This window comes from Plasmodium relictum (assembly GCF_900005765.1).
Source record: "Plasmodium relictum strain SGS1 genome assembly, chromosome: 9".
NCBI lineage: Eukaryota > Apicomplexa > Aconoidasida > Haemosporida > Plasmodiidae > Plasmodium > Plasmodium relictum.
In genome coordinates this window covers 473,394-499,571 of record NC_041687.1, presented here as the reverse complement: position 1 = coordinate 499,571, position 26,178 = coordinate 473,394, and the positions used below count along the sequence as shown (strand labels likewise).

The 26,178-nt window shown below is 17.4% G+C and overlaps 8 protein-coding genes across 8 annotated transcripts; 3 read left to right on the top strand and 5 right to left on the bottom strand.

The window, feature by feature from the left end:
- Window positions 1-1,403: 1,403 nt before the first annotated feature.
- Window positions 1,404-2,197, top strand: RAN (GTP-binding nuclear protein RAN/TC4, putative; the record flags this gene model as incomplete). Its single annotated transcript, XM_028676575.1, has 2 exons — window positions 1,404-1,521; window positions 1,671-2,197. The coding sequence occupies 2 exons, from the start codon at window positions 1,404-1,406 to the stop codon at window positions 2,195-2,197; spliced, it is 645 nt and encodes a 214-aa protein (XP_028533050.1).
- A 1,217-nt stretch (window positions 2,198-3,414) lies between these two features.
- PRELSG_0914400 (conserved Plasmodium protein, unknown function) lies at window positions 3,415-4,517 on the bottom strand (the record flags this gene model as incomplete). Its single annotated transcript, XM_028676574.1, has 6 exons — window positions 3,415-3,495; window positions 3,668-3,736; window positions 3,882-3,952; window positions 4,080-4,135; window positions 4,226-4,302; window positions 4,410-4,517. The coding sequence occupies 6 exons, from the start codon at window positions 4,515-4,517 to the stop codon at window positions 3,415-3,417; spliced, it is 462 nt and encodes a 153-aa protein (XP_028533049.1).
- A 439-nt stretch (window positions 4,518-4,956) lies between these two features.
- Window positions 4,957-6,564, top strand: PRELSG_0914300 (tyrosine--tRNA ligase, putative; the record flags this gene model as incomplete). Its single annotated transcript, XM_028676573.1, has 1 exon — window positions 4,957-6,564. One exon carries the CDS (start codon window positions 4,957-4,959, stop codon window positions 6,562-6,564), a length of 1,608 nt encoding a protein of 535 aa, XP_028533048.1.
- A 522-nt stretch (window positions 6,565-7,086) lies between these two features.
- Window positions 7,087-8,151, bottom strand: PRELSG_0914200 (conserved Plasmodium protein, unknown function; the record flags this gene model as incomplete). Its single annotated transcript, XM_028676572.1, has 1 exon — window positions 7,087-8,151. One exon carries the CDS (start codon window positions 8,149-8,151, stop codon window positions 7,087-7,089), a length of 1,065 nt encoding a protein of 354 aa, XP_028533047.1.
- Window positions 8,152-9,711: 1,560 nt separating this feature from the next.
- Window positions 9,712-10,062, bottom strand: PRELSG_0914100 (conserved Plasmodium protein, unknown function; the record flags this gene model as incomplete). Its single annotated transcript, XM_028676571.1, has 1 exon — window positions 9,712-10,062. The coding sequence occupies one exon, from the start codon at window positions 10,060-10,062 to the stop codon at window positions 9,712-9,714; it is 351 nt and encodes a 116-aa protein (XP_028533046.1).
- Window positions 10,063-11,210: 1,148 nt separating this feature from the next.
- On the bottom strand, window positions 11,211-15,701 carry PRELSG_0914000 (conserved Plasmodium protein, unknown function; the record flags this gene model as incomplete). Its single annotated transcript, XM_028676570.1, has 1 exon — window positions 11,211-15,701. The coding sequence occupies one exon, from the start codon at window positions 15,699-15,701 to the stop codon at window positions 11,211-11,213; it is 4,491 nt and encodes a 1,496-aa protein (XP_028533045.1).
- A 680-nt stretch (window positions 15,702-16,381) lies between these two features.
- Window positions 16,382-17,626, bottom strand: UCH54 (deubiquinating/deneddylating enzyme, putative; the record flags this gene model as incomplete). The annotated part of the gene is made up of 1 exon (XM_028676569.1): window positions 16,382-17,626. The coding sequence occupies one exon, from the start codon at window positions 17,624-17,626 to the stop codon at window positions 16,382-16,384; it is 1,245 nt and encodes a 414-aa protein (XP_028533044.1).
- A 3,776-nt stretch (window positions 17,627-21,402) lies between these two features.
- Window positions 21,403-25,085, top strand: PRELSG_0913800 (conserved Plasmodium protein, unknown function; the record flags this gene model as incomplete). Its single annotated transcript, XM_028676567.1, has 5 exons — window positions 21,403-24,172; window positions 24,304-24,342; window positions 24,497-24,554; window positions 24,715-24,824; window positions 24,931-25,085. The coding sequence occupies 5 exons, from the start codon at window positions 21,403-21,405 to the stop codon at window positions 25,083-25,085; spliced, it is 3,132 nt and encodes a 1,043-aa protein (XP_028533043.1).
- Between the last annotated feature and the right edge of the window lie 1,093 nt (window positions 25,086-26,178).

The following is a 26,178-nucleotide window of genomic DNA, read 5'->3' as shown; positions in this document are numbered from 1 at the left end:
TAAATAATTTACTAGTAATAATATAAAAGCTTAAGCTTTAAACATTTTTGTTTTCCTTTTTTTTTTTTTCCTTCATTAATAAAAATTTTATTTAAATATAAAAACAAATAAATAACTTGAATAAGTTTTTTTTTTTTAAATTAAAAAAAAAATATGTATACAACAGGAAATAATTTTAATTTGACTTTTAAAATTTTTATTAATTGTTTATATTTTATATGTAAATTGATAAAAAGTAATAATTAAGAGGAGAATACTAATGTTTTCTTTTAATAACAAAAAAAAATAACAAGGTTTTTTGTTTATCTACTTTAATAATTCGTTGATGCTCATTTTTTTAATATACAAATTGTTTGTAGAGAATTTAATAGAAAAGATAAGTAGGGAGAGGGGGAAAAAAAAGAAAAATGGAAAAATAAAAGTGAAATATTTATATTTAAGATGTAACTAAATTTTTTTTTTATTTTTTTTTCATCAAAATTTTTTTATTTTCATTTTGATAATTATTATTTTTTTTTTTTTTTTTTTTTTTTCTGTAATATTCAATTTGTATAAAAAATTTCTTGTTTTTTATATCTCTGAAAGAATCATAAAATTTTGTATTTATGCAATTAATATTATATAAATTTATTATTTTATTTTTTTTTTTTTTCATTTCTAAAAATTCATTCATATAGCTATTATTATTAAACATTAAAATGAATTTTTTTATATGCAAGTAAATCCTGTATTTAATATATTTTGTGAATGCTTTTTTTTATATATATCAAATGCTACTTTTGCATTGCATATTATTTTTTTAAAATTTTATTTTCATTTTTATTTTTTTCTATTTTTTTATTTTTATTTTATTATTTTTTTTTTCTATTTATTTATTTTTATTTTTATTTTTTTTATTTTTTTTTGCATTTTTGAAATTTTAATTTCAAAAAAAATAAAATAAAATAAAACTTAAACTTAATTATTGGTCAATAATACCATAATTACTATAAAGTAAGAGAAAAAAGAAAATGTATTTGTACTTTATTTTAATAAATGTATATATATATATATATATATATATATATATATATATATATATACATACATAATATATATATAATTATTTTATAGCGTTTTGAATGTAATTTTTTTAAAAAAATACATATTTTTTTTAAAAAATGAAATATATATTCAAATATTTCTAATGTATTCTTGCTTATAATAAATAAAGTATATACTGTTGATAATTTTTTTTTTTTATTTATATTGAGATATCTATAAATTTCCAAAATTTTATATTATTTTTAAAAATAAATTTAAATGAATATTTAAAATATCTGTTATATATATACATAAGTATAAAAATTTTAATTATTAACTTTTTTTTTTACTAACATAAATTTTTAATAGATACATTCAAAATGGATTCACAAGAATTTATACCACAATATAAATTAATTTTAGTTGGTGATGGTGGTGTTGGTAAAACAACTTTTGTGAAAAGACATTTAACTGGGGAATTTGAAAAGAAATATATTCGTAAATATAAAAAAAAAAAAAAAAAAATGAACAATTAAAAATACAATGAAATAATATATGATGAATACCCATGATATGTATCAATATAAAACACTTCTATAATAATTTATGTATTCATTTATATATATTTTTATTAACTTTTTTTTTAGCAACTCTTGGTGTTGAAGTTCATCCTTTAAAATTTCAAACAAACTTCGGAAAAACTCAATTTAATGTATGGGATACAGCAGGTCAAGAAAAATTTGGAGGATTAAGAGATGGATATTATATAAAAAGTGACTGTGCAATAATTATGTTTGATGTATCTTCTCGTATTACTTATAAAAATGTACCAAACTGGTATAGAGACATTACAAGAGTATGCGAAACAATTCCTATGGTCTTAGTAGGTAATAAAGTTGATGTTAAGGATAGACAAGTAAAGTCAAGACAAATACAATTTCACAGAAAAAGAAATTTGCAATACTATGATTTATCAGCAAGATCTAATTACAATTTTGAAAAACCATTCTTATGGTTAGCTAGAAGATTATCAAATCAACCTAATCTTGTTTTTGTTGGAGAACATGCAAAAGCACCTGAATTTCAAATAGACTTAAACGTTGTTCGTGAAGCTGAAAAGGAATTAGAACAAGCAGCAGCTGTAGCTATTGATGAAGAAGATATAGAAAATTAAAACAAAAATAAAAAAATAAAATAAAAATTAAAAAAAAAAAAAAAAGAAAAAAAAAAAAAAAAAAAAAAAAAAAAAAAAAAAAAAAAAAGATGAAAAGGAAAATGAAAAAGAAAAAAAGAAAAAAGAGAAAAGGAAAAAAGAAAAAAAGAAAAAAAGAAAAAGAAAAAAGAAAAAAGAAAAAGAAAAAGAAAAATAAATAAAAAGATGCACTTAAAAAAAAAAAAAAATGAAATGTAAAAAGGAATACAATAATTATGCAACAAAATGTGTAAATTAAATGTATTTATTAAGCTTATACAACATTGTATATATATATATATATATGTATATTTTAAGAATAAAGTTATATGTAAAAGTAAAAGAAAGTAAAAAAAATTTATAACATTTAAATAAAAATATAAAAAAAGATGTGCTACCTAAATTATATATCTTTGAAAAATTAATACTAGAGACCTTATCAAGAGCAGTTAGTTATATATATTAATTTTTTTTATTATTATTGATATTACCAAAAATATTACTCTTATTATGTGATTATTTCTTTTAATCTTTTTTCAAAGCTTATGTATATGTGCGCGCATGTATATTTTAAATAATCTTTATTTTAAATTTTATTTTAAATAATTTTTAACGAATTATTTAAGTTATTTTTATAGATTAAAAATTTTCACATTTGTTAAAACAAATAAAAAAAAAAAATAAAAATAAATAAATATATAAAAAAAGCACTCTTTTAATTTTATAAAAATTTTATATATATATTTAAAGATAGAATAATTACTTATGTTCATTTGAAAAATGTATAGGAAAATTATCTGTTTTTTCTTTTTTAACGAATACATCATATAAATATAAAGAATTTATACTTGAAAATTTTAAAATATATTTTTTATACATAAACTTATCTTTTCAATAGTATTTTTTACAACCTAAAAATTCATGATATATTTTTATTTACAATAAATATATGAAAATAATATGTGTATAAAGTGTTCATTTATTTATTTTTATTTAGACTATTAAATGCTAATAGTAAAAAAAAAAATTTTAATTTTCTAAAGAAATATCATAAATAGGCTATTATTAATTTAAAGTGTTAAATTTAATAAATATTTCATCTTCTTGTAAAATATTATTTATTTAAAACAATTTTCGTATATTTATTTGTTAATTAGACATATATATGTTCTATTATCAAAAAATTTAATTATTAATTTTTAATAGTAATCCTTTTTATTAAATTTCCTTTCTTTTCTTTTTTTTTTTTGATCAATTAAATTATCTTTATATTTTTTTATCTGCATATATGATAGAAAAAAAAAGAAAAAAAAGATGATATTTAAAATGAAGAAAATACTCATAACCAAAAGAAAAATTATAATAATATAGTAATGAGGATAAAATATGATAATAACAAAATAAAGTAATATTATATTAGAAATATAAAATAAAAATTATATATTGTATTACTTGCTCGCTTGATTTAATTAAGTGAATATAATCTTTAACTGAAGTATTTTTAACTCTTTCTTTGTAATTCTAAGATAAAATACATATAAAAGAAAAAAAAAAATAGATTAACAAATAATATATAAAGGTGTAAATAAAAATGATGAAAATTTGAAAATATAAAAATATATATATTTGCTCTTATTTGTTTATTAATATGCTTTATAATTCACACTTCTGCTTCATCAAGAATAGATTTTAATTTTTCTGCACATATTTTATAATTCGATATTTGTGAAGAGGTTTCTAAAGTAAAAAAAAAAAAAAAAAACAACATTGTGTTTTATATAAAATTTAAAATTTTTTTAATTTTAATAAATAATATTAAAATTATTAATTCATATTTTGTCTAAGTTTATGTTTTCTTATTGACCTTCACACTCAATAATTAGATCATTAAATTTGTTCAATTTATTTTTATAAATTTTTCTGAGGTTTTTGTATAAAAATAAAAGTAACATATTAGAAATATACAATATAAATCATTATTATTATTATGGAAATTTTTTTTTTTTTTACTTTAAATTCTCTTTAACATTAGGAGGAATCCAATTAGCCTCATCTACATTAAATCGGAGTTGAACTTTTGTTTCTGCCTTTCAATAAATATTAAATAAAAAGAAATTTTAAAATGAATGTATATATATAAAGTTATTTAAAATTTATATGTTCTTATATAAACATAAAAATAATAACTCCTAACCTTATTAACACTTTGTCCTCCTGGCCCTGATGAACGTGCTGTAATTTTTCGAATTTTACTAAAAGGGATTTCAAAAGATAAGAACAACTTTTTGCTTAATATAAACATTATTTAAAATGATAATTAGTCATCTTATGTTTATGATTATTTCATAAAAATATTTACATATATATATATATATATATATAATATAAATTAAAAAAAAAAAATTTATATATTTATGCATATGAATATTATATAAGAATCAAAGTAAAATATTTAAAATATAAAAAATATGACACATAAATTTATTTGCTCAAAAAAATTTATTTAGAAAAATGAAAAAAAAAAAAAAATAGAAATATAAATAAAAGAAAAGAATTATTCTTTTAAAATTATATTACTATTTCTTTTGACAAGAAAAATTTTAATACTTTTTATAAGAATAAGAAGAAATAAAAATAGTTTATTTAAAAATATTAATTAATCGTTAAAGAATATACAGGAAGTCTTTCTTTAAAAGAAAAATGTATTTATGTAAAATGAAATAAAATGGTTGAATTATATGATGATAAAAACTTATTTTATATTATTAAAACTTATATTGATATTTAATTATCTTTTATATATAAAATGTTATAAAAAAAGTGTTCCTCAATTATTTAGTACTAAAATCCAAGATAGTAATGTAGGGACTTATGAAGTAAAATCTAAAGCATTAAAAAAATTGTATGAAAGAAAACTAATTCATTATGTTAGCGATATAAAAGGTATTGATAAAATATTATGTAAGAATGAAAATGAAAAAGAGAGAAAATATAGAAAATCCGTATATGTAGGAATAGATTTAAATTGTAAATACTTACATTTAGGAAATTTAATACCATTAATTACATTAGATACTTTAAGAAATTACATGACAGATATAATAATTTTATTGGGAAGCAGCACAACAAAAATAGGAGATCCGTCTTTTCAAAATACCGAAAGAAAAAAGACATTAGATGAAGAAATTTGTGAAAATGAAAAGAATATAAGAAACAATATAATTAATTTATTCCTTCAAAACGAATTAAGTAAAAAAAATTTAAATGAAATTATTGAAAGAAGCAATTTATCATCTAGTAAAGAATTTACTTACGAATCAGAAAAAAAAGGATCTTTAACCATTTTAAAAAATAATATATGGTACGATAAAATGAACATCATTGACTTTTTAAAATATGGAGAACATTTATCTGTTAATAAATTATTAAGAAAAGAATGCTTTTTAAAAAAATTAAAAAAAAATCTAACATTAAAAGATTTAAACTATGTAACATTACAGTCTTTCGATTTCTTATATTTATTTCAAAATTTTAAAACTTATATTCAAATAGGGGGTTCTGATCAATGGGGTAATATACAATCAGGTATTGAACTTTGCCAAAACATTTTTAAAACTCAATTATTTGGTTTAACCACCAATTTATTAGTACATAAAAATAATGTTAAATATAGCAAATCTTTATTTAATGAGAATAGAAAATTACCTATATGGATTGATAAGTCTTATAACCCTCCCTATTTATTTTGGAATTTTTTAAGAAATATAGAAGATGAAAAAGTTCAATCATATACTGATATGTTAACAGATATAAATATTGATACAAGTCATCAAATAGACAATTATACAAATAGTAATTCTAGTAACTTTAATGAAATTGAAAATATAGGTGATACAACTAATAATAAAGATTCCATAAATTTTCAGAAAACTTATGAAGAAGAAATTAACAAAGCAAAGAAAAAGCTTTCTGACAGTGTAACATCATATGTATATGGAAAGGAAACTGTTAAAAAAATTCATAAAATGAATAAAATGATGAAAAATGAAGAAAATTATAAAATTGAAGATATTGAAGATTTAAAAATTTTTCCATTTCTTGAAATTAATAAAGAAGATTTAAATGAAAACAAAATAGACATTTTGCAAATGTTAAGAAAATTTGAAATAGCTGCTACAAATAAAGAAGCAAAGGAGAAAATAAACCAAAACTGTATATATTTAAACAGGAATCTTGTAACCAATCCTAAACTTCAATTAAATATAAGTCATTTCTTGCAAGTACATAATAATTATTATGCAATTTTAAGATTAGGAAAAAAAACTTTTTATTCTATCATAGTAAAATGAAAGTTATATTAGAAATGTTTACTTAAATGTGTAATTAAAAAAGTAATGTTTTAAGAAATTACTATATTTTATATTATTTAAAAAAAAACAAAAAAAAAAAAAAAGAGAAAAAAATATTTCTTTATTTTTAATTTTTCTTTTTAAATTTTTCTTATATAAATAATTTTAGAAATTTTCAAACAAAATACGTATATGTATAAACATATAAATAGTAAAAGGTTTTTAAATTAATTAATTCTAAAATTATAAAGAAGTATCAATAAATTTTACAATAAAATTTAATTGAATAATATTAATAAAAAAAAAAAAAATAAAAGATAAATGATGTATAAAAAAAAATTTCTATGGAATAACTAATAAACAAAAAAAAAAATACAATTTTAATAATATTTATATTTAGAAGAATAATATATATATTTATGTATTATAAAATATATAGAAAAATCTTTTGAAATATATGTATATGAATTTTTTGGAAGATTTTATAATTTAAAGTTGTATATATATGTATTTGTTTATATATTATCTTCTTCTTTTTTTTGGTTTACACATTTTAATTAGACAACCAGAAATAAAACAAAAAAGAAGGAGACTTAAAACTACACCTATTGTTATACTAACTATCTCATTATAAGTAACATTACCAGGATCATCTCTCAAATTAGATGCAGTGGGATGAATGTTAAAATTAGGGTTTTGACTGATTGCATTAAGAGGCATAGATGCATTCATAGAATTGGACATCACCGAATTAGGAGGAGGTGGAGGAACGGGAGTAGGAGGAGCACCAGGGGCTGCTGGAGGAGCATTTGGAGGAGGAGTTCCAGGGGGTGGTGGTGAAATATTTGGAGGTGAACCGGGAGGAGGTATTCCATTAGCCACATTAGGGGGAGGCATATGAGGACTTGGATACAAATTAGGAGTAACTATAGGATTACTAAGTGGAGAATTATTTCCATCTGGATTCAAAGCAAATGGCCCTTGCATATGTTGATGAACTCCTCCTAATAATCCATCAACTGCTCTTGAGGCTACTAAAGTTAATGCTGGATTTAATGAATAATTTAATTTATTTTTTAATTCAATATTTGAATTTTCTATGTACTTTTTATTTAATGATTTATTATTTTTTTTTTTTACATTAAAAGATTGTAAATAAATATCCGGAGGATGAATATAATCATTAGTAATATATCCATTTTTTGTAGATATAATTTTTTTTTCTATATTTGTATTAAATGCATTTTTTTTTTCATAATTATTATTATTTTCATTTATCATATCTGTTGTATAAATTATGTCTGCATTATGATTATTTTTTATATTTTTCATTTCATTATGATATTTAACATTATTATTTTCTACATTTCCTTTTTTATCGCCATTAAAATAATCATTAATATCTAAATTGTTCTCCACATTATTTTCTGTATTTTCAAAATTATTTATATTAGAAAAAATATTAAATTGACTATTCTTTCTATTTCTATGCTTGCTTAATTTTACTCCTTTTGTTAAGAGACTTAAATAGTTAAATAATATTGTATAAAACAAAAATGCCAAAATATAATATTTTAATATAATCATTTTATTTTTAATTATTCTATTATATTATTTTAATATTTTCTTCTACATTTCTACTTATTCCTTCAAATTGTTTTATTATGATGCTTACTAATCATCCTTTGTAAAATAAATAAAAATAATAATTTAAAAATTATGAAAAAACTGAAAGTCTATAAAGCAGAAAATGAAATATTTAAAAAATATTAATTACTAATATTATTACATTATCATGATAGAACAAAAAGAAGCAAAAAAATATTACTTAATAAGTAAATAGTAAAAACTATATAAAAATGAAATAAAATATAATAATACATATATACATATATAACAATGAATAGGAATACAATATCATAAGATATATATTTATTTGTTTTCTTTTTTATATATATTGAAGACTCATAATAATAGTTCTAATTTTATATGAAAAAATAAGAATATAAAATGCCCTTTTTACTTTAGTAAAAATTCACATAATGAAAAGTAATATATGCTGTATATGGCATATTCTTGTAAAACATTTTTGAAATAATATTCAATTTTAGCATTTATAATACTAAAAATAAATAAAAGTTATTTGCACCTTTTTGCATATGCAAGTGCATTAATTTATTAGAACAAATATTCTATATATATATATATATATATATATATATATATATATTTTTCTATAATAAATTTTTTTTAATGAATTTTGTTATTTTAAAAAAAAAAAATAAAGGCAAAATAATGAAAAATTATGTCTATTATTTATATTTTCATTTTTTTGAATAGAATAAAAAAAAATTTGTTCTCATAAATTATTTTTTCTCTTTTTATTGTTAAATGGAAATGTGCATATATTCATTTACTTTAATTTTCACTTTTTTATTTGGGAATTTATTTATTTGAATAACCAAACTTTAAAGTATGTCATATTATTTTAAAATAATAAAATAATGAAGAATTAATATATTGTAAAAATAATAAATTAAAATAAGACATTTATCTTTTTTTTATCTAATACATTTATAACAATAAAAAATCAAATAAAAAAAGGATGATAATATAATAATTCTTATAACAAGAAAAAGAAGTTATTTTCGAATATAAAAATATATTAAAAAAAATATAATATGTATATTTCATAAAAAAAAATATGTATATTTCTAAAAAGGGTATTAATAGGAATGAATAAAACAAAATTTAAACATATCCATAAAGAGAAAGGTAAAATAAAAGTTAGTATATTAAAAAAAAAAATAAAATAATTCATAATATGTATATATGAGATATATATATAGAAATTTTAATAAATCGTTTAAATTTATATAATAAATATTATAATTTTAAAAATGAATTGATGAATAAAAGTTGGTACATATACCTGTATATATCTAATTAAATGCTTATAATAATTTGACTAATCTAAATAGTTTAATAAATATATTTAAATTTTATAATTAGGAAAAAATTGTACTCCTATATTGTGGTTCCCATTTTTTTTTCTTTTCACTATTATTATTATATAATTTTATTAGCACACAGTAAATAAAATTGTTAAACTCTTTGTAATAAAACAAAAAAAAAAAAAAAAAAAACTTATAAATTTCTGACTTTTTTTATAACCTTGCTAACTTTATCATTTAAAGGATTAACTAAATAATTATTCCATAATAAAGTTAAATTATTTTGGTTGGTAAATTTATTAACTGTATCATATATTAAATACAAATAATTGAACCTTGGAGTAATTAATATAATATATATACATAAATGTAAAAAACACCAAACAGATGGATTAATTTTGTAAATAATTGTTCCTAATAAAGGTGTTATCATATTTTCAAAAATAACAAAAAAAAATATGTATTTGAGGTAATATTCTACCATATCATATTTTTTATTATTCCATCCATGAAGAGAAAGTCCAATTGGTAATAAATATCCCATGAAAAGTATTATTAAATGATATAATATACAAATCATCTTCATCTTAAAAAAAAATTAATAAGATTATTTATCAAAAATTGTAATTTATATATATAAATAAAGGCTCAAAAAATAAATAAATAAATAAATAGAAATGGCAATGAAAATTTTAAATAAAATTATGTATAAAACTCAAAAAGTAATTAGGTTTTAGTAAATTTCACATCACTATAATAAAAATATTTATGTAAAAATTAAAATGATAAATATATTTTAAAACATTTATATCCAAACATTTTAATTAAATAAAAAATTTGAAAAAAATTAAATTATTAAATTATATAAATTAATGATAAATTAAAAAAAAAAAAAAATGTGTATGTGATATATTTTTATTTTATTATTTTTAATTTTATTAAATAATTCACTGTACTTGATCTTTTAAAGCTTTTTAAATATGTAAATTATTTTTTTCTTTAACATGCGTATAAAATTACAAAAAAGATACATTTAAAAATAAATAAATAATTAAATGAAAAAGAATATATATATATATATATGTTTAAAAACATTTTAATTTTTTTTGTTTTTTTATTTATTTTTTTTTTTATATGAATATTATATCTTTAAATTTCTTAAAAAATAACATTTCTACATATCTACATGATATTAACCTCCGTTTACATATATATATATATATATATATTCCTTAACTAGAGTTTTACTAAAATTATATTTTAAAAAGGAACAGAAAATTAAGTGTTATAAATATTTTTACCTTAATACTTATTTTGATGTTTTTATTTTTTTTTTTTTTTATTTTTCTATATGTTAGTACTTTAAGATATATCATTTAAAAGTTTTTTAAAATTAAATTCATAATTACATATTAAAGAGAATTTTGTTGTAATCAGAATATGATTCCTATATTTTTGTGTTTTAAAAAAAATTAAGGTAGAATAAAATCAAATACATTCAAATAAATAAATAAATTTATATATTAAATTTAGACACGATGTTTAATACTATCTATCACAAAAAAGAAAAAAGAAAAACAAATTAATATTTCTTTATATATATTTACTATTTTTTCATATTATTTTAGTAAATCACAGTTATTTTTCAAAATTTAGATAATCACATAAATTTTTTACTTTTATTTTTTTGAACTATGAGATGTTATTAATTTTGTTGAAATCTCCCATAAGCGAAAAGTATTTTGTTTCAATATAACTTTTAAAAAAGGAATAAAAATTTCTTACTTTTTTTAGTATTTTATAATAGTCTATAAAAATACTAAACTCTTTTAACTGCTTCAATTTTTTAAAAAAATGTTCACACAAAAATGTTTTACAAGAAATAATTTTTTTTGAATATAAAATATTTTCTAAATATATTGAGTAATCAAAAAAACATGTCCAGTATTTGTTTTTTTGCATACACAAAATGTATGTTATAAGATTTAAAGATTTTATATCAAAAGGGTTTGCATATAATATTTTGACTAAGTATTTTTCTGCTTCATATAAATCTTTTTGATAAACATAATAAATTGCTATATTATATAAAATAGAAGAAATAGGAAAAAAGATGGAGGAGAACATATTATATGTTAGAAAAATTTTCTTTATAATGACTTCACATTGAACATAATCTTTAATTATAAAATAATATACAAATAATTCATTATATATAAAAAGGTTTTCTTTATCTAAATAGATTCCTTTATTTAAAATATTCTTTAAATAGTTTGTAGAATAATTATTCACATTAGTTATATTACTTTGCAATAGCTTAATAAGTCTTGATGAATATATTAGGTAAGGTAAGATGTTGTATGGTTTTAATTTTAAACATTGGTAAAAAATTAATTTTTTATCAGATATATTATTAATTAAACATATTTGAAATAAATATATGTAGGATAAGTAGAACTTTCTTTTTAAATTTATGCATTTTGTGAAGTAAAAATAAGATTTTTTTAAGTCATTTTTTAAAAAGGAAATTATCCCAAATATATAATAGTCTAAAAAATCATTTTTATATGTATAAGCATTTGGATTAAAGTAATAGGTTTTGTTTTTATTTCTAATTTCACTTACTCTTTCGTTATATAATAGTAGCATTTCTCTAATTTTATTTTTTTTATTTTTAAAAATATCATTCAGATTTATAAGAGATGATACAAATAAAATTATTGCATCTTTATTGTCATATTCCTTTTTTATTTTTATAATATATTTACTTATGTAATAAGAATTTAGGAAATCGTAATTTTTAAAACAATATAAATTAATGCACATATAATCTATTGGGATTAATTTATCTATATATATCTTTATACATTTTTTTTTTTCTTCTGAATGTATATCTTTTTCATTTTTTGTTGATGAATTGCTTTTTTCGTTAATAAATTTATATTTTGTACATTTTTTATTGCTTATCAGTTCATTTGTTTTTATTTTTTTATTGTCACTAACAAAATGTATATCAATTAATTTTAAGTCCAAACCTATTTTTCTCATAGAATTTAAAACATTTTGATTTGCAAAATTGATGCTAATAAACTTTCTAATTTTATTTATTGTTTTATCACAGTATAAATTAAAAAATATATCCAAAATATGCGTAAAGAAATCATTATAATTAAATAATTTATCATTGATGCTTCCGTTTTTTGTAATTTTATCGAAATGATAAATAATTTTTTTTTTTATATTTTTATCATTAATATTATTTATTTCATCGTAAAAGAAATAATCACTCCGTAAACATTCTTTATGATCAATCTCACTTTTGTTATCAACAACACATAACAAATTATTAATATTAATATATCTTTTATAGAAGGAATCATTTTTTTTTTTTTTTGAACTTCTATTTGTGTTTTTTTCATTTAACATAATTGACTCTTTTTTATTGTTATATAAAAGGTTATAGCAATTTTCTTCTTTATAAAGCTTCTCTATATAAAAATTATCTTGATCATAATGAATAGAAGATGAATTTTTTTCAACAACCACTATTTCTTTTTTATCATCATAAGTGTGACTATGTATATTACTATTTTTTTTTTCATTTTTTTTTTTCTTATTATTAATACTAATGTAATGTGCGTTATCCTTTTCTATAATATTAGTTTTATTAAATTTATTCGTTATAGAATGGAGAGGTATTCCTTCTTCCATTTTTATGTAATTTTTGTGATTATTTGGAAAATTAATTTTATTAAAAGTTATTTCATTTTTCGTATTCATATAATCATTTATATTATATTTTTTGTTTTTATTTATTTTGGATAAATAAAAATTTATATGTTTATTTAAATCATAATGTAACTCTACATATTTTAATAATATACTTTCTTCTTGTGATTTCAAACGATAAGACCCTATTAACTTATCTAAACAGATAAAAATGAATGGAAGAATTTCTATTTCATTATTTTTATATTCTTTTTCTAATTTGTTAATAGTTTGTTTTTTATTTTTATTATTATTCAGTTGATGAACTACAGCTTTTGAATATTCTTTTGTACTTAATTTTAATTTATTCAATTTTTCATAACAAATACCCCAAAAGTAATAAATAATGCTTTTATTAAATATCCCTATATTGTTTTCATTTATTTCAAAAATATATTTTAAGCAGTAGTCATATTTTTTTAATTTTATTAATGATTTGATAAATATAATGGTTAAATAGAAATCAAAATAGATATATTCATATTTATATAGTTGGGTTATCATTTCATATTTCTCATCTATATAAAGAGAAGAAAAATTATACTTTAAAACATAAAAATTTTTAAAAACAGGTAATCTAAAATTTTCTTTTATTTCATTAACATCTTTATATTTGTCTAAATGTTTTAAATTACAATTTTTTTTCTTTTTTTTTATTAATTTTTCTTCATTTATGTTACTTTTATTATTCACAATGTTTTCTAAATATAGAGGATCATAATTTGTTTGATTTAAACCTTTTAAAATTTGTATTTTTAATATATTGTCTTCTCTTTTTCTTTTAGTGTTCATAAAATTTAAAAAATTGTAACAATTTTTTTTTTCTAATTTTGTTTCTTTTTCTTTGATTACTTCTTTTTTTTTTTTCTTCTCTTCTAAATGATGTATTTTCAGATTATCGATTTTTTCTGTACTATTCTTTGGAAAAATATTTTTAATTATTTTGTTTACTTTTTTACTTTTTTCGTTTTCACTTTCTTTACCCATGGAGTATAAACTAAAACTTCGTTTTTTTTGAAAACTTAGTAATAATTCTTTATCACTTTTATGTGAATGTGTCAAATGAAAATACTTTGAATTGTAGGAATTTGTGTTAATTCTATAACAAGATATACTTCTGTCATTTGAATGTTTGTTTATTCCTTCATAAAGATTTTCACTAATTCTATTTTTATTCTTATGATAAACTTCCTTAAAATTGTCTAATTTTTGACTAAATACTTTTTTTTTATTATGATTACAATTCTTTATAATATGCCTTTTATTTTCTTGTATATTTTTCTTAAAAGTAAATATTTTATTTTGTTTACAAAGATCTATTATTTCATTAAAAATAATCATGCTATCATTTTCTTCTATATTTTTTGAAACAAATCCATTTCCTTTTTTTTTTTTTGAAACTTCAGATGTATGCAAAAATTTTGAAAAAGACATAACGCTTTCTTCACTAGATGTATAATTGTATAAATGAAATGATAAATTAGAAATGTTTAAAAATGAATTTTTTCTTTCTTTTTTTTTTTTTTTTATCTTTTTTTTTTTTAAATTTATCTCTTTTTTTTTAATGCATATATTGTCATCTTCAAAGTTTTGAATATTTTTTTTAGGTAATATTTCTATAGCGTCTTTATTAATAATATTATGGTTCTGATTGATATATAATTCGGATATATTGCAATCATATATATTATTGATTTCACTTTTTAAATGGTTATCAAAATAAATAATTTTATTATAATTTAATTTAGGTATATAATACTCAAATAACTCATTTTGTAATTTATTGTAAGCTATATATGTAGATATTATAATATTTGAGTTATCACTTATATGATTTTTACTTTCATTATTAATACTTGAATTGTATTTTTTCTTATAATTTAACCGTGTATCATAGTTTTTAGTAATTTTCTCTTTTTCATTTTCTTTCGTATTTTTTTCAATGTGTGCTTTTTTAATTTTGTTTATACGATTTCTTTTTTCATTTATTAAATTAAAAAAGTATAAATCTTTTTCAAAGTTTTTTATAAAATTCACAGGATGATCTTTTTTATAATCATTATAGAAAAAATCACAATAATACAAAAAATGTTCATATAAGAATGATAAACAAAAACAAGATTTTTTGTCTTCTTCAATTTTTTCATTTTGAACTAAAATTGTTAAATAAGAGTTTTCAAAATCATCGTATTTTAAATCATTAAATTTTAATCTACCTATAAAATCACAAGAATTTTTATCATTATCTGTATGCTTATTATTAGATTCGTATTGTTCATCGAAATTACAAAATAAATTAATATCTTCTTCTTCACAAATAAAACTTAAATACTCTAATTTTTTTTTATCTATTGCATAATCATTGTATTTTTTTCTTATTTTTTTAATTTTCTCTTTGTTTATATGTTCATTCATTTCTTGGTATATCTATGTATATTTATATATTGTTATTTAAATTATATACATTTCTTAAAATATGGGAAAATCATATTGTCTATAAAGAGAAAATCCATCCAATAAAAAAATAATATCAGATAAATATACGCTATTAAAATGTAAATGAATATATACATATATATACTAAAAATTTTAGAAAGAAAACTATTTAAAACAGTATGAAAAAAATTATACAGATATAAAATTATTTACCAAAAATATTTTTTCTTATACAAATTATTTTCATTTATATTCATAAAAAAAAAAAAAAAAAATTATCTCACATTTATTTTCTTATCTTTATTATTCAAGTTTATTAATTATGATAATATTATCTCTTATATATAATTAAAAAAAATAAAAGGTTAGTATATTAATAAAATCTTATATTATATATATATTATTAAAAATATGAAGTTAAATATATTAGTCATAAAAAGAAAAGTATTAACATATGTAAACACATAAAAAAAAAAAAAAAATGAAACTTAATATTTTTATATATTTCATAATATATTATTTCATAAATAAAAACATTCTTTCATAGATGTGCACAAATACATATATATATATATATATATATATATATATATATATATATATATATAATTCTACATTTGAAAAAAAAAAAAAAAGAAATTAGATTTTTTTTGGATGAATTATCCTGTTGATTTTTTTAATTTTTCTTTTTGATAAAATTCCTTTAAAAGTTTATGCTTAGCCATAATATTAAGTGAAGACATAATAAATGGATAGAAATTAAAAAATTTAAAAGTAAGTTCTTTATGCCAAGATTTTTTGATTTCTATTTGTTCACTTAAAAGATTTTCTAAATAATTAATTTCTAAGGTGGATTTCTGAATAATATGATGTAATTCGTTTAAATCATTAGGTAAATCCTCTATAGTAGGTAATTTTGGAAAATTATAATCATCTTCATTAATTTCATCAGTTAATTCAATATTTTCTCCTAAACTGATTAATTTAATATTTGTTCTTTGTCTAATAACTCTATGAATATTTATGAAATTTTGAATAATGTGCTCCTTATCTTTAATTACAGCTAAAATATTAAATCTGTTATCTTTTTCATTTTTCGAATTACAAATTTGTTCTATTTCTTTTTTAATATCTCCCCTTGCAATATCTATCCAATCCCTTTTTTCCTCTGTATCACTTTCACTTTTAATTAAAACTGGTCCTTTTTGTAAACCATCTAATAAATACACAGATTGGTCATACTGAATATATGAAACAAAATGAAAAGCATCAGTACTTTTTTTATCATCATAAAAATCTTCTTTATCTATATATATTGGAGCTTTATAAGAATTATGAATATTACGGAGAAAGCTACAATTTGATAATGTTAAACCTTTCATTGAACTATCAAAATTTTTACTAAAAGTTTTTATATTTTTGATTTCTTCATTTAACTCAATATCTTTATTCAAAACAATTGATAATATAGCTTGAGTAGCACAAGCATTTGGTATAACTTGTTTTGCAAAAAATAAATTTTCGGGGATATCATGTTTAATATATTTATCATTATTATAATCATTTCCTATATTAAATAAAAATATAATACCATAAATATAAGAGTTATTCTTTAATAATTTATTATATTTTGTTTCTATACATATATCGTTATAAAATCTTTCACTTTTTTCTTCATTAAATTTTTCCAATTTCTCTTTTTCATTCTTATATTCCTTTATACTTAAAATGTGATTCATATTTATTTCTTCTTTATTAATTATATAATCATCAAAGTATTCTAAACCATACACATCTTCTACTGAAATACTTTTTGCTCCCATCTTCTGAAGCATATCATAAAAAATACATGGATTACTTTCAATTAAACACCATTCACTAATATGTTCATTTTCTTGCGACATCTTTATTTACTTTTTTTTGGCAAAAAAAAAAAAAAAAAAAATTAATGAATTTTAGATGAAATACAAAAATAAAAATTATACGAGTTAAAAATATTCAAAGCGAATACAAAAGCAAAAAAAATAATTATTAAAATTTTTAATAGAAAAAAGAAAAAAAAAATGTACAACAAAATTATTATGAATTTTAATCTTTAACTAAAAAAAAAAAAAAAGAAAAACAAAATAGAGAAAAAAAGTAAAAAATTAAATCAAATTAAAGTGCATAATAAAAGAATATTAAAGTTAAATATTTCTAATGTGAATAATAGATACAAATGTGTTATATATTGGGAATTATTATACATAAATGAAAAATTATATTTTAAAATTTTTTATATATTTTAAAGATTAAAAAAAATAAAAATAATATTTTAACTAAAATAATATATATTTATTTATATAGTAAACTTTTTTTGTATTATTATCAAAATAATAAAAAGTAATTCATAAAGAAATAATCAAATATAAAGCTATTTATAAATAAAAGTACAAACATTAAGGAAATTAGTACATGCAACAAATTAGAAAAAAAAAAAAAATATTAAAATTTAAAATATATATATAAGACGAAAAAAAAAAAATAAAAAATACAATATATCTAAAATATATATATATGTAAAATTATATAGAATGAAATATATAGAATACTTAAAAAATACAAAGCTTACGAGAACTACTAAATATTTAAGGTTAACTAAAAAGAACTAAGATTTAAAAAAAAAAAAGTCTATTTTATTAATTTTATTTCTTTTACATTTTTGTCTAAAATATTAAAAAAATAATTATTTTATTAAGGGAAACAAATAAAAACCCAAAATACAATTAAATTGAAATATGCGTTTTATTTTTTTTTGTTTTTTACATATATGGTTTAATAGAATATAAGTTTTATTATTAAAAAAAACATTATATATGATTCTTTTTTTTTATATTGTTATGTGAAATAATAAATTATTTTAGTATAGATATATGTATTTAAAGTAACAAGTTGTAATAATATAAATGTGCATATAGCACTTTTTTTTTTTTAGTAAAAATAAATTTCCTGGATACTAAAATATATGTAAATTATCAATGAAATTTTTCTTTAGTAAATAGATATATATGCATTCATTTTTACAAGAAATTTTTAGTTTTTCAATAATGAAATTTTAACATATTAAAAGTTTTTTCTTTTTTTTGTCCTAAAAATTATGTCTTCTTTAACAATAAATAAACTTAAATGGATTATAATTAAAAACATACAAAAATATATAAAAAATACAAAAAAAAAAAAAAAAAAAAGATGAATTCTAAAACTATTTTATAGCATAGAGAATTTATAAGTCTATTCCTAAGGATATTAAAGTATTTATGTATGCAAAACTGCTTCATATATGTAAATATTATTTTATAGAAACGAACATATGTACATAATATTATATTTTTTTAAGTTGAATTATAAATAATTATTCTCTATACATTTTGTTTTGCATTATTTAACTTTTCATCATTAGTATTCTCAAATAAATTGTTATTTAGAAAATTTCTTAATATTTTATTCATGTATGCAAGAACAAAGTTGTCTGAACAGTATTTCAATTAAAAAAAAAAAATAATAAATAAATCCTGTGTAATTCTATTTATTCATTCAATTTTATATTTCTTAAATGTAATATAATTTTATTATTTTTCTGATATATTTTGAAAAAACTATATTTGCTTTTTACACTTTAAATTTGTTTATTACATATAATGTATAATGAATTTTATAAATATTAAAAAAATATAATCAAACGAAAAATAAACAAAAACCATTTATAATCATTTGATTTTTCTAAACCATAACTTTTTTTGTTTTTAATATAATTAATCAAAGAACTTCTGTTTCATTTCTCTTTAAAATTTCTTTTCATATATACAAAATTTTTATATATATTTTCTTTTCAATAATTATTATGAAATGAAACATATAAATATGTATTGTGCCTTATATGGTTTTGACAATTTCTAAGCATTTCGCATTAATCATTTGAAATAAAAAAAATTACTATTTCGTATTACTTTATTTAAAATAAAAACCAAATGAAAAAAGTGTGCAGTTATACATGCTTATATATTTATAGAAAGAACTTCATGTTCCATTTTACTATAGGATTTATAAAATAATAGAATAGTGAAATATATTAAAAGAATATATTCAAAATTAATAAATTATTTTTTTGTAAAAGCGTTGGATTATTAAGATTAATATTTACCCTTTGTTTTCCTCCTCTAATTAGCTATTTTTTTGCTTATTTTTTGATTACTAAGATTATCTTTTTTTTTTCTTTTACTATTATTTAAACCACATGCATTTACAATTTTTCAAATAGTAAGTATCATAATAAAAAAAAATAGTGGTGCAATAAAAAATATATAGATAATTAGTTTTAAGAAAAAAGAAAATTAGCTTGTATTATTTAACATTTTAATTTTGATATGTTGTGTGAATAAAAGATTAAAAAAAAAATGTTGCATCTACTTTTTTTTTTTCATTTCTAGACACATAAAATAATATTTTAAATGAAGTATTTAATAATAATTACAAAATTTTCTTTTTCTTAGTAAAACCACATATGTTTCTAATAAAATTGAACTTCATTTGAATTTTTTTTTTTTTTTTTGTGTATGCCAACAAATAATACAAATAAAAGGGAGAAATAATTATATATTTGAATAAATTAAGTATACAGAGAAACGAAATATATGATACATAAAAAAAAAAATATAATATATACTGTTAATGTAATATAATTTTTTTACTTAAAGCTTTAATGATATATTTTAATTCATTTATTATTAAAAATATATATATGATTAAACATAGTTACATAGAAATTTTAAAATATCTATAGTAACAAAAATCAATGCATTTAATATATTTTAAGATATATTTTTCATATAATACAAAAGAAATACAAATTTTACATTTTTACACATTCTTTTGTTAGTTAATTTGAAGCAAAGGCTACCATTAAAAGGCAAAGACAAAAGATAAAGGAAAATTATCTTTGTATTTTTTATTTATTAATGTAAAATATTTTAACAGTGAGGAAAATTATAAAATTTAAACAATTTTTTTTTTTTTCCTTTTTGTTCTATATAAGAATATAAATGTGCAAATAAAAATTGCATCTACTTTTTTTTATCCATATACATAAATATATATATATATATTTATTATTTTTTAAATTTCTATATTCATATTTAAAAATTTGTTGTAAAACAAAGCTTTAAGAATATTTAATCATTAGTAATTTTAAAATTTTTATTATTTATTATTTTGCTAATATTTATAACTTTGATCATACTAATTTAAATAATTTTGATATAATAAAAAAAAAAAAATTCATTGCTAAAAAAAAAAGTTTACAAATAAAAGAAATTAAAATGAAAGACTAAAAATATATTTATAGTAATTTTAAAAAAAAAAGTTTTGAAATTAAATGAATATTATAAACATTTTATGTTTTTATATAAATAAACTTCAATCTTATCAAAAAAAAAAAAAAAAAAAAAAAAATTCTGCTTATTTTGTTAACAGCATTAAGCAATAATATAAATCCTTAATATAACAAAGAAAATGATTTCAGGAAATTTTGTAAAAAATTGTTTACGCAGTTTGAAATAAAAATGTTTAATAAAAATATAACGAAAATTTTCTATGCTTGTATTTATATATATATTTTTTATAAGTAAAATATAAGGAAATTAAAATGTCTGAGTATAAAATTAGTAGTACTTACTTTTCTAGTAAAAATAAAATTATATTGTTAATATGTGTTATTTTTTTCTCTTCTTCTACTCATATGTTTAAGAATGTGTTTCCGTTTTTATTTATGCTGACAGATACAAGAAATGAATCTGAAAGTATTAATTCAGTTGTTAAAACAAGTAATTTACATAACGCTGGCAGCTTAGATGATTATGAAAAAAAATATCCTAGTGAATTAAAAAAAAATGGGAAAATATCTTATAAAGAGTTTTTTTTAAAAAACAAAAATAAATTGTTAAATAATAATTATAATGAACCAATTAAATATAATAAACTTATTGGAGAACAAAATAATATCAATGATAAACCTATAAACTTATATAATAATGTACTATCTTTAATATATATTAGTTCGCTAATGACATACTTTATTATTTTGTTCTTTGATTTAAGCAAAAAAAATTATATATTAAATATTTTTTATATTGCTAATTTAATTTCTCATTGTATTATTTTTGTAATGTTAAATAATATACAAACATATAATTCACACTTAAATAGTAACTTATATATAAATAAAAATAAGATTAATTTTTTTAATTCGTATAATTCTACGATGAAGGCAATTCACCCTAATATAAAAAAAGACATTAATTTAATTTTTAAAAGTAATTTAAAAAATAAATTAAATTTCAAAAATTTATATATTACAGATAATTTTGAAAATTTTTTCTTTCTAGAAAAATATTTTATATTTTTAATGCAACTTGATGGCATCTCATTTGATCAAAATAAATCAAAATATTTGAAGAAGTTTAATAAAGGGTGGGATGAAAACAAAAGTGAGTCTTTAGAAAATATTTATAACCAAACTAAATATTATGAAATTATGAATCAAAAGAATAATATAAATGGATATTCTTTTTTTGAAAATGATAAAATATATTATAAAAAAACTTTGAAGTTTTTATATTTTTTTATAATAATTAGTTCTATATGTAGTTCATACATAAATATTTACCAAAAGAAAATTTTATATTGTGTGTTTTATATAAATATAGGAGTAATAACTTCATTTTTGATTTTAATGAATAGCATTTTTAAATTTTTAGCGCATTCCTTAAATTATATATTATCAAATAAAATAAATGGAAAAATTAGTGATTACGTAATTTTATTTTTATTTATAGATATATTTGGTTTAATAATGATTTTAATTTTCACTTACAAGTGGTTTAATCAAAAAAATTTGTGGCTTAATTTACACAAAATATTTTATAATTACCAATACATTTGCTTTTATTGTAATCATACTTATTATATATATACAATAGATAAAAACATAGATAATATTTTAGTGAATATAGATTTATATGCAGATAAAAATATTGATATAAGCTTTTGCGCTTATACTAACTTAGAAAAATCAGTTTTTTATGAACATTTTATTTTAAATAAATTCAGAAATAATAAACTAAGAATTGTTGAAATAAAAGATAAAAATTTTAAAATAAGTAGTACTTATAAGAGTAAAAACAATGTATATGAAAACAAAAAAGAAAAAAAAAGTAAAGGAATTAGAGAAGGCAAAAGTGATGTCTGTAAAAGAAAGCATAGTCATAGCCTTACTATGAAACCATACAGTATTTGTATAGAAACAGTAACCAATTTAATTAATCAAAATCCAAATCTTTATAATGCATTAGATAAAGATATTAGTAATCAAAATATAACAAGTGTAAATACTACTAATAATAAAAACAGTGAAATGTTAGATGATTACAAAATACATAACGATGGCACGTATTATGATAATAATTATATAAATGATAAGATTCTAACACAAGATAACTTAGATAAACATTTATTTAATGAACAAAATTATCAATGCTCGTTTCTCACAAATAAGACTATTAATTCGAAATGTATAACTCAAGGAAAAAGAAGTTTATTAAGTAGATCAGTAAATTTTTTAAGTGTAGATGAAAAAGAAAAGAATGATGATAATAATAGTTTTTATAATACAAGAGACTACTTTAATGAGTTAGAGAAAAACGATCTACTAAATAATAGTGTAGAAATGAAAAAAGAAAAAAATATTATAGAAGAAGAAAAAAAGGATGTAAAAAATGGAAAAATTTTAAATAAATCTATAAATAATATAGAAACAGAAAATACAACTTTTGAAACTAATTCAAAATTTATTGTTAAAAATAATTTAGATTATACCAAAAAAAGTGATAATTATGGTTTACAAATAATTAATTCATTTGAAAATATAAGCTATAAAAAGGAGGATGAAAAAAAAAAAAATGTTTTATTAATTCCTAATTATGATGATGCAATCAAATGCTTAGATTACGATAAAGTGAATCTGCCCTATAAAAATAACGGATGTTCTTTATTTTATGGCAAAAACAAAGAAAAAAACAATATTAAAAATCGTTTTAGGATATTTCAAAACATTAAAATATTCTTGTCATCATTTACTTTTTTTTTCTTTTTTTTTATATTTATTCATGCTTTTTTATTATCAATTATCCACATATTTATCAACTATTTTTTTTATATATATTTATTTGTATATAATATAAATATTTATATATCAAATGTTTACACAATAATTATGACATTTGTTTCATTGATAGCTATACCTTTTTCTGGATATATTATGGATAATATAGGGTCCTTTCTATCTCTTCTTTTATGTTCATCTTTTTTTATTTTAATAGCTATATCAGGATCTATATATTGCTACAAATTTAATTTAAGTAAAACTATTATATTTACAAATTGTTATTTATAAGATATAAATATGTACAATTGCATTATATGCTTTTTTTTTTCATTATAATTAGAATTTTACCCTTTTGCTTAATATATTTTTTTTTTATATTTGCAGATTCTGAAGTATTAGCTTTCTTGTTCTTTAATTTAATAGGTATAAAAATATTAGAAAAAATATACTGAATGATAATTAAATTAGATATGAATTTGTTTAATAGCATAATTTAAAGAAAAAACATTGTAAAAAGTTCATTCTTTTTTATTTTTTTTTATAATATATTCATTTAATAATTTTTTGACTTTAATAGGTATAAGCCAATCTATTATCCCCACTGTTATTATTTCCCAAATACCTACTCATTTATGGTTTGCGATAAAAAAAAGGAAAATTTTTATTTACTTATTATATAAAAATATAAAATAATTTAATATATATGTTATCTAATTTATATTATTAAGATATATTAAAATGATTGAACATAATTTTTAACCATTTTAATTTTTTTGTATATTTTTTTTTATAAAGTGTAAAGAATAATGAAAATATTACTTCTGCCTTTGCTATATTTGAATTGGTTTCAATGCTTATTATAAGCCTAAATAATTATATTTTTGGTTCTTTTTTGATTAAAGAAGGTTATCTAAAATTTTGATCGAAAAAAATTTTTTTTAAATTTAATATTTAAAAATTGAAATGCATATTTTACTCATTTTTTTATTTTTTTTTATTACATTTTAATAGAATACTTAAAAGGCCTATATATATTATTTGTTTTTATTATTCTAGTGATTGCTCTAATTTTATTGTTAATAGTAACAATTTATATTAAAAAAAAAAAAACCAAATTTCGTATGCAAAAGTATAAAAATATTGACTTAGCGCAACCGCTGATATAAAATAATATGTGTTTTTCATTCATATTCATTTTTGTTAATTTGTGTATATATATTATTTTTTTACATTATTATTACATATTGTCAATTTTTTGTTTCTTTTTTATATAATAAGAAGTCCCAAAATATATTTTTTTATAATGAATTTTAAAGTAATGTTTCGACATGCTTACTCTTTTAATTAAAATTTTAATTAAAGCTTTTAATAAGTAAAACTTCGATGCTATTAAGTAAATGCATCAGTTTTATCTTTTATCATTTTTTGAAATATAAAAGCATATATAGTTATAATGGAAAAACAAAAAAAAAACGCATTAGATATATTTAATAATGTTTTAAATTCAAAATATTATAAAGAACATTTTATAACAGACAGTCATATTATTACCTATTTTTTCTTTATTATTTCATTTTTTTTTATATATATAGAATTTATTCTATATTTAAAATTAAGGTTCCTAGTAATTAAAATATAATATGTAATAACCGAAATTAAAACATTTCATTAAAATTCTTAAAAAATATAAAAGAAAGATTAAATTATTTAATAAAAAAAAGGAATAATTGTTAAAAATATTAATTATAAGTCTTATTATATGAATATGAACAGAACTTGTTTTTAATTTATCACTATGAACTTATAGAAAATAACAACACATATAAAAGAATTAATATATATAATTATTTTTAGAAATGTGTACTCTTTATGTATATATATATTTTTAATTTAACATTTAATTATTCCGTCACACTAGTATTATAAGTAAATACATAAGGAGCAAATTCATTAAAAAATTAATTATACTATTAAAATTTATAATAAATTAATACAATTAAAATTTTTTTTTAATATATATACTATTTGGTCTTATATCTCTATAAAAATTGAATAATAAATTCAATTGTTCATAAATAATAATTCGTTCATGTGTTTTTTGAAAACTTTTAACAATTTATCTTGTTTTAATTTTTCATTATCTTAAAAATGTTTTATTTAACCATAATTCTTTAATGAAGATAAAAACATTGAGAAAATGTTATGAACATGTCAGAAATAAATTTAGTTCTAAAATAAATACTTTTTAAAATATAATCA